The sequence below is a fragment of the Oncorhynchus keta genome, unplaced genomic scaffold (assembly GCF_023373465.1).
Source record: "Oncorhynchus keta strain PuntledgeMale-10-30-2019 unplaced genomic scaffold, Oket_V2 Un_contig_889_pilon_pilon, whole genome shotgun sequence".
NCBI lineage: Eukaryota > Metazoa > Chordata > Actinopteri > Salmoniformes > Salmonidae > Oncorhynchus > Oncorhynchus keta.
In genome coordinates this window covers 251,897-260,940 of record NW_026290294.1, presented here as the reverse complement: position 1 = coordinate 260,940, position 9,044 = coordinate 251,897, and the positions used below count along the sequence as shown (strand labels likewise).

General features: G+C 48.5%; 1 protein-coding gene across 1 annotated transcript in view; it reads right to left on the bottom strand.

The window, feature by feature from the left end:
- Positions 1-972: 972 nt before the first annotated feature.
- The window catches only part of LOC118381526 (cytochrome P450 4F3), a 28,928-nt gene continuing 20,856 nt past the window's right edge, over positions 973-9,044 (bottom strand). Inside the window, exons 10-13 of the mRNA XM_052512614.1 lie at positions 7,683-7,816; positions 2,387-2,451; positions 2,189-2,271; positions 973-2,008 (exon numbers count right to left, since the gene is read on the bottom strand). Of these exons, the coding sequence (XP_052368574.1) occupies positions 1,831-2,008; positions 2,189-2,271; positions 2,387-2,451; positions 7,683-7,816 (460 nt within the window). The 3' untranslated portion in view covers positions 973-1,830. The remainder of the gene's footprint in view (positions 2,009-2,188; positions 2,272-2,386; positions 2,452-7,682; positions 7,817-9,044) is intronic.

The following is a 9,044-nucleotide window of genomic DNA, read 5'->3' as shown; positions in this document are numbered from 1 at the left end:
TTTATTGTTTATTTGTAGGCTTTAGGCCTATGTATTCTATTGTTTTCATTTGTCGGCTTTAGGACTATGTATTTTATTGTTTATTTGTAGGCTTTAGGCCTATGTATTTTATTGTTTTCATTTGTCGGCTTTAGGACTATGTATTTTATTGTTTATTTGTAGGCTTTAGGACTATGTATTTTATTGTTTATTTGTAGGCTTTAGGCCTATGTATTTTATTGTTTATTTGTAGGCTTTAGGACTATGTATTTTATTGTTTATTTGTAGGCTTTAGGCCTATGTATTTTATTGTTTTCATTTGTAGGCTTTAGGCCTATGTATTTTATTGTTTATTTGTAGGCTTTAGGCCTATGTATTTTATTGTTTATTTGTAGGCTTTAGGACTATGTATTTTATTGTTTATTTGTAGGCTTTAGGACTATGTATTCTATTGTTTTCATTTGTCGGCTTTAGGACTATGTATTCTATTGTTTATTTGTAGGCTTTAGGACTATGTATTTTATTGTTTATTTGTAGGCTTTAGGACTATGTATTTTACTGTTTATTTGTAGGCTTTAGGACTATGTATTCTATTGTTTTCATTTGTCGTTTAGGCTTTAGGACTATGTATTCTATTGTTTTCATTTGTCGGCTTTAGGACTATGTATTTTATTGTTTATTTGTAGGCTTTAGGACTATTTATTTTACTGTTTATTTGTAGGCTTTAGGACTATGTATTCTATTGTTTTCATTTGTCGGCTTTAGGACTATGTATTTTATTGTTTTCATTTGTCGGCTTTAGGACTATGTATTTTATTGTTTTCATTTGTCGGCTTTAGGCCTATGTATTTTATTGTTTATTTGTAGGCTTTAGGCCTATGTATTCTATTGTTTTCATTTGTCGGCTTTAGGACTATGTATTTTATTGTTTATTTGTAGGCTTTAGGCCTATGTATTTTATTGTTTTCATTTGTAGGACTATGTATTTTACTGTTTATTTGTAGGCTTTAGGCCTATGTATTTTATTGTTTATTTGTAGGCTTTAGGCCTATGTATTTTATTGTTTATTTGTAGGCTTTAGGCCTATGTATTTTATTGTTTATTTGTAGGCTTTAGGCCTATGTATTTTATTGTTTATTTGTAGGCTTTAGGCCTATGTATTTTATTGTTTATTTGTAGGCTTTAGGCCTATGTATTTTATTGTTTATTTGTAGGCTTTAGGACTATGTATTTTATTGTTTTCATTTGTAGGCTTTAGGCCTATGTATTTTATTGTTTATTTGTAGGCTTTAGGACTATGTATTTTATTGTTTTCATTTGTAGGCTTTAGGCCTATGTATTTTACTGTTTATTTGTAGGCTTTAGGCCTATGTATTTTATTGTTTTCATTTGTAGGCTTTAGGCCTATGTATTTTACTGTTTATTTGTAGGCATTAGGCCTATGTATTTTATTGTTTATTTGTAGGCTTTAGGCCTATGTATTTTACTGTTTATTTGTAGGCATTAGGCCTATGTATTTTACTGTTTTCATTTGTAGGCTTTAGGAATATGTATTTTATTGTTTTCATTTGTAGGCTTTAGGCCTATGTATTTTACTGTTTATTTGTAGGCATTAGGCCTATGTATTTTATTGTTTTCATTTGTAGGCTTTAGGACTATGTATTTTATTGTTTTCATTTGTAGGCTTTAGGCCTATGTATTGTATTGTTTATTTTGTAGGCTTTTGGCCTATGTATTTTACTTTGTTAAGGTGTTCTTAACGTTTCGTATACTCAGCGTATGTTTATACAGTAAAATCATAAAATCAGTTTTCTCTATGTCTGATCCATAAAGGAGAGAGGAGTTCAGGGGTTAGTCCTGGGGGGCGTCTAGGGTCTCCAACGTCAGCCACAGCCCGCCCTCGGCCCTGAGCACCAGCTGGGGTAGCCTCCTCACCTCCACCCCCCCAGGGGTCAAACGGAACCTCCTCAAGGTCAGCGCCACCACCACACGCAGCTCCGCCATGGCAAACTTCTGACCTATACAGTTCCTATAGCACAGAATGATCGGTGATGGTTGATACTGTATCATCATAGCCTGGTCTCCGGATCTGTTTGTACTGTCATGCCACGCACAAACAGATCTTGGAACAGGTTCTAAACATCAGGCTATGTTATGCCTGGGCTGTGATGATAATGTGTATAAAGATAATGTCAATTAGAATCCACACCTAGGTCCTGAAGAGAAAGGTATGAAGGCATGGGATGAACGGTCCTTTGAGTTCTCAGGGTCGAAGCGCATGGGGTTGTAGACCTGGAGAGAAGAAGAGTGAAATGCCATCAGACTAAAGTGACTGTCAGCGGCACTGTGAGAGGATATTAAGGAGCTCGTCAGAGCCCTGAGTGTCGATGGAGTAAACTGTACTAACGTCTGGGTCAGGCCAGATCTCAGGGTTGTGATGGGTCCCATAGATGCTCACCAGACAGATGCTACCTGAGGTGGGAAAAGACATTAGACATTAGTATTAGAAACGCAAAGGCTCCGCCCACCTGAGGATCTGTCTTCTTCAGCTATCTATTTCCTGTGTTTACGTTGCCTTTCCGTTTAGTCTATAAGAACGCTAAAGCTTCGTCAGGGATTTAACGCACGTACAGTACCAGTCAAAAGTTTGGACACACCTACTCATTCCGGGGTTTTTCTCTTTGCATATTTGAGCTGTTCTTGCCTTAATATGGACTTGGTCTTTTACCAAATAGGGCAGTCTTCTGTATACCACCCCTACCTTGTCACAACACAACTGATTGGCTCAAACGCATTAATGAAAGAAATTCCACAAATTAACTTTTTACAAGGCACACCTGTTAATTTAAATGCATTCCAGGTGACTAGCTCATGAAGCTGGTTGAGAGAATGCCAAGCGTGTGCAAAACTGTCATCAAGGCAAAGGGTGGCAACTTTGAAGAAACTCAAATATAAAATATATTTTGATTTGTTTAACACTTTTTTTGGTTACTACATGATTCCATATGTGTTATTTCATAGTGTTGATTGTCTTCACTCTATTCTACAATGTAGAAAAGTGTAAAAAATAAAGAAAAGCCCTTGAATGAGTAGATGTGTCCAAACCTTTGACTGGTATTGTATGTCACAAGAAAGAGAATACATTTTTCGTGGAATTTAAAAAAAGTTTAAATGTTCACCAATTAGATCAGCTGAAATGAAAAGCAACTTCTGAAAATGAACACCTGGATTGTTTCAGTAAAGCATGTTTAGATTGGTGTAATCTAGACCCAAGAGTGTTGATTTCTAATCAGAGTGTATCCTGCTATCGATACATTTGTTGAATTATACAACGGAACGTGACAACAACAGTAAGTCATGAGGCAGTCTAGACAGAGCAGGTAGTCTAGACAGAGCAGGTAGTCTAGACAGAGCAGGTAGTCTAGACAGAGCAGGTAGTCTAGACAGAGCAGGTAGTCTAGACAGAGCAGGTAGTCTAGACAGAGCAGGTAGTCTAGACAGAGCAGGTAGTCAAGACAGAGCAGGTAGTCTAGACAGAGCAGGTAGTCAAGACAGAGCAGGTAGTCTAGACAGAGCAGGTAGTCTAGACAGAGCAGGTAGTCTAGACAGAGCAGGTAGTCTAGACAGAGCAGGTAGGGTAGACAGAGCAGGTAGTCTAGACAGAGCAGGCAGGGTAGACAGAGCAGGTAGGGTAGACAGAGCAGGTAGGGTAGACAGAGCAGGTAGAGTAGACAGAGCAGGCAGGGTAAACAGAGCAGGTAGGGTAGACAGAGCAGGTAGGGTAGACAGAGCAGGTAGACAGAGCAGGTAGGGTAGACAGAGCAGGTAGGGTAGACAGAGCAGGTAGGGTAAACAGAGCAGGTAGGGTAGACAGAGCAGGTAGGGTAGACAGAGCAGGTAGAGTAGACAGAGCAGGTAGGGTAAACAGAGCAGGTAGGGTAGACAGAGCAGGTAGACAGAGCAGGCAGGGTAAACAGAGCAGGTAGGGTAGACAGAGCAGGTAGTCTAGACAGAGCAGGTAGTCTAGACAGAGCAGGTAGGGTAGACAGAGCAGGCAGTCAGAGCAGGTAGTCTAGACAGAGCAGGTAGACAGAGCAGGACAGAGCAGGTAGGGTAGACAGAGCAGGTAGGGTAGACAGAGCAGGTAGACAGAGCAGGTAGACAGAGCAGGTCTAGACAGAGCAGGTAGAGACAGAGCAGGCAGGGTAGACAGAGCAGGTAGTCTAGACAGAGCAGGTAGTCTAGTCTAGACAGAGCAGGTAGTCTAGACAGAGCAGGTAGTCTAGACAGAGCAGGTAGTCTAGACAGAGCAGGTAGGGTAGACAGAGCAGGACAGGGTAGTCTAGACAGAGCAGGTAGGGTAGACAGAGCAGGTAGTCAGAGCAGGTAGGGTAGACAGAGCAGGTAGGGGGTAGACAGAGCAGGTAGGGTAGACAGGGGGTAGACAGAGCAGGCAGGGTAAACAGAGCAGGTAGGGTAGACAGAGCAGGTAGGGTAGACAGAGCGGGTAGAGTAGACAGAGCAGGTAGAGTAGACAGAGCAGGTAGACAGAGCAGGCAGGGTAAACAGAGCAGGCAGGGTAAACAGAGCAGGTAGAGCAGGTAGTCTACAGAGCAGGTAGTCTAGACAGAGCAGGTAGGGTAGACAGAGCAGGCAGGGTAGACAGAGGTAGACAGAGACAGAGCAGGTAGTCTAGAAGAGCAGAGCAGGTAGTCTAGACAGAGCAGGTAGTCTAGACAGAGCAGGGTAGACAGAGCAGGTAGGGTACAGAGCAGGCAGGGTAAACAGAGCAGGTAGGGTAGAGCAGGTAGTCAGACAGAGCAGGTAGTCTAGACAGAGCAGGTAGTCTAGACAGAGCAGGTAGACAGAGCAGGTCTAGACAGAGCAGGGTAGGGTAGACAGAGCAGGCAGGGTAGAGCAGGTAGGGTAGACAGAGCAGGGAGACAGGCAGGGTAGACAGAGCAGGTAGTCTAGACAGAGCAGGTAGTCTAGACAGAGCAGGCAGGGTAGACAGAGCAGGTAGGGTAGACAGAGCAGGTAGAGTAGACAGAGCAGGTAGGGTAGACAGACAGAGCAGGTAGGGTAGACAGAGCAGGCAGGGTAGACAGAGCAGGTAGGGTCTAGACAGAGCAGGTAGGGTAGACAGAGCAGGTAGTCTAGACAGAGCAGGTAGGGTAGACAGAGCAGGTCTAGACAGAGCAGGTAGTCTAGACAGAGCAGGTAGTCTAGACAGAGCAGGTAGGGTAGACAGAGCAGGCAGGGTAGACAGAGCAGGTAGGGTAGACAGAGCAGGTAGTCTAGACAGAGCAGGTAGTCTAGACAGAGCAGGCAGGGTAGACAGAGCAGGTAGTCTAGACAGAGCAGGTAGGGTAGACAGAGCAGGACAGAGCAGGTAGTCTAGACAGAGCAGGTAGTCTAGACAGAGCAGGTAGTCTAGACAGAGCAGGTAGTCTAGACAGAGCAGGCAGGGTAGACAGAGCAGGTAGTCTAGACAGAGCAGGTAGGGTAGACAGAGCAGGTAGTCTAGACAGAGCAGGTAGTCTAGACAGAGCAGGTAGTCTAGACAGAGCAGGTAGTCTAGACAGAGCAGGTAGGGTAGACAGAGCAGGTAGGGTAGACAGAGCAGGTAGGGTAGACAGAGCAGGTAGGGTAGACAGAGCAGGTAGACAGAGCAGGTAGGGTAGACAGAGCAGGTAGGGTAGACAGAGCAGGTAGAGTAGACAGAGCAGGCAGGGTAAACAGAGCAGGTAGGGTAGACAGAGCAGGTAGGGTAGACAGAGCGGGTAGAGTAGACAGAGCAGGCAGGGTAAACAGAGCAGGTAGGGTAGACAGAGCGGGTAGAGTAGACAGAGCAGGCAGGGTAGACAGAGCAGGTAGGGTAGACAGAGCGGGTAGAGTAGACAGAGCAGGCAGGGTAAACAGAGCAGGTAGTGTAGACAGAGCAGGTAGTCTAGACAGAGCAGGTAGGGTAGACAGAGCAGGTAGTCTAGACAGAGCAGGTAGTCTAGACAGAGCAGGTAGGTAGACAGAGCAGGTAGGGTAGACAGAGCAGGCAGGGTAGAGCAGAGTCTAGACAGAGCAGGTAGTCTAGACAGAGGTAGTAGACAGAGCAGGTAGTCTAGACAGAGCAGGTAGGGTAGACAGAGCAGGCAGGGTAACAGAGCAGGAAGGGTAGACAGAGCAGGTAGTCTAGACAGAGCAGGCAGGGTAGACAGAGCAGGTAGGGTAGACAGAGCAGGTAGTCTAGACAGAGAAGGTAGGGTAGGCAGAGCAGGTAGTCTAGACGGAGCAGGTAGTCTAGACGGAGCAGGTAGTCTAGACGGAGCAGGTAGTCTAGACAGAGCAGGTAGTCTAGACAGAGCAGGTAGTCTAGACAGAGCAGGTAGGGGAGACTGAGAAAGTGTTTGGTGCTTGCAGCTCTGTTCCTCCCCTTTCTGTTAATGTATTTAAATATGCAAATATACCCAAATACACCCTGTGGTACGACCCGTCCCCCTCCCCTCACCCGGTGGTATGACCCGTCCCCCTCACCCTGTGGTATGACCCGTCCCCCTCCCCTCACCCTGTGGTATGACCCGTCCCCCTCACCCTGTGGTATGACCCCTCTCCCCTCACCCTGTGGTATGACCCGTCCCCCTCACCCTGTGGTATGACCCGTCCCCCTCACCCTGTGGTATGACCCGTCCCCCTCACCCTGTGGTATGACCCGTCCCCCTCACCCTGTGATATGACCCGTCCCCCTCCCCTCACCCAGTGGTATGACCCGTCCCCCTCACCCTGTGGTATGACCCGTCCCCCTCCCCTCACCCTGTGGTATGACCCGTCCCCTCCCCTCACCCTGTGGTATGACCCATCCCCCTCACCCTGTGGTATGACCCGTCCCCCTCCCCTCACCCTGTGGTATGACCCGTCCCCCTCCCCTCACCCTGTGGTATGACCCGTCCCCCTCACCCTGTGGTATGACCCGTCCCCCTCCCCTCACCCTGTGGTATGACCCATCCCCCTCCCCTCACCCTGTGGTATGACCCGTCCCCCTCACCCTGTGGTATGACCCGTCCCCCTCCCCTCACCCTGTGGTATGACCCGTCCCCCTCCCCTCACCCTGTGGTATGACCCGTCCCCTCACCCTGTGGTATGACCCGTCCCCCTCCCCTCACCCTGTGGTATGACCCGTCCCCCTCACCCTGTGGTATGACCCATCCCCCTCACCCTGTGGTATGACCCGTCCCCCTCCCCTCACCCTGTGGTTTGACCCGTCCCCCTCCCCTCACCCTGTGGTATGACCCGTCCCCCCCTCACCCTGTGATATGACCCGTCCCCCCCCTCACCCTCACCCTGTGGTATGACCCGTCCCCCCCCTCCCCTCACCCTGTGGTATGACCCGTCCCCCTCCCCTCACCCTGTGGTATGACCCGTCCCCCTCACCCTGTGGTATGACCCGTCCCCCTCCCCTCACCCTGTGGTATGACCCGTCCCCCTCACCCTGTGATATGACCCGTCCCCCTCCCCTCACCCAGTGGTATGACCCGTCCCCCTCACCCTGTGGTATGACCCGTCCCCTCCCCTCACCCCCCGTCCCCTCCCCTCACCCTGTGGTATGACCCGTCCCCCTCCCCTCGCCCTGTGGTATGACCCGTCCCCCTCACCCTGTGGTATGACCCGTCCACCTCCCCTCGCCCTGTGGTATGACCCGTCCCCCTCACCCTGTGGTATGACCCGTCCACCTGGCACCGTCATGTCCTTCGTGTATCGTCTGGTGACAGCAGACACGGGGGAGTGCAGTCTCAGAGACTCTTTAATACACATGGTGGTGAAGGGGAGGCTGCTCAGGTCCTCCCTGCAGAAACACAACACACCAGTCACTCTTTTATGGATCATTCACACATACAGAAAGGACTGTTTTGAGAGTTTTGGCCCACAGAGATCCCCAGACTCCTCTTATTAAAGTGGTATCCTCTCTGTGGTTTTGAGTGTCTTGGCCCACAGAGATCCCCAGACTACTCTTATTAAAGTGGTATCCTCTCTGTGGTTTTGAGTGTCTTGGCCCACAGAGATCCCCAGACTACTCTTATTAACGTGGTATCCTCTCTGTCGTTTTGAGTGTCTTGGCCCACAGAGATCCAAGACTACTCTTATTAACGTGGTATCCTCTCTGTCGTTTTGAGTGTCTTGGCCCACAGAGATCCAAGACTACTCTTATTAACGTGGTATCCTCTCTGTCGTTTTGAGTGTCTTGGCCCACAGAGATCCAAGACTACTCTTATTAACGTGGTATCCTCTCTGTGGTTTTGGGAGTCTTGGCCCACAGAGATCCAAGACTACTCTTATTAACGTGGTATCTCCGGCGCGGCCCACGCTTGGATTGCGTCCTACCTGACAGGTCGCTCCTACCAGGTGGCGTGGCGAGAATCTGTCTCCTCACCACGCGCTCTCACCACTGGTGTCCCCCAGGGCTCTGTTCTAGGCCCTCTCCTATTCTCGCTATACACCAAGTCACTTGGCTCTGTCATAACCTCACATGGTCTCTCCTATCATTGCCATGCAGACGACACACAATTAATCTTCTCCTTTCCCCCTTCTGATGACCAGGTGGCGAATCGCATCTCTGCATGTCTGGCAGACATATCAGTGTGGATGACGGATCACCACCTCAAGCTGAACCTCGGCAAGACGGAGCTGCTCTTCCTCCCGGGGAAGGACTGCCCGTTCCATGATCTCGCCATCACGGTTGACAACTCCATTGTGTCCTCCTCCCAGAGCGCTAAGAACCTTGGCGTGATCCTGGACAACACCCTGTCGTTCTCAACTAACATCAAGGCGGTGGCCCGTTCCTGTAGGTTCATGCTCTACAACATCCGCAGAGTACGACCCTGCCTCACACAGGAAGCGGCGCAGGTCCTAATCCAGGCACTTGTCATCTCCCGTCTGGATTACTGCAACTCGCTGTTGGCTGGGCTCCCTGCCTGTGCCATTAAACACCTACAACTCATCCAGAACGCCGCAGCCCGTCTGGTGTTCAACCTTCCCAAATTCTCTCACGTCACCCCGCTCCTCCACTCTCTCCA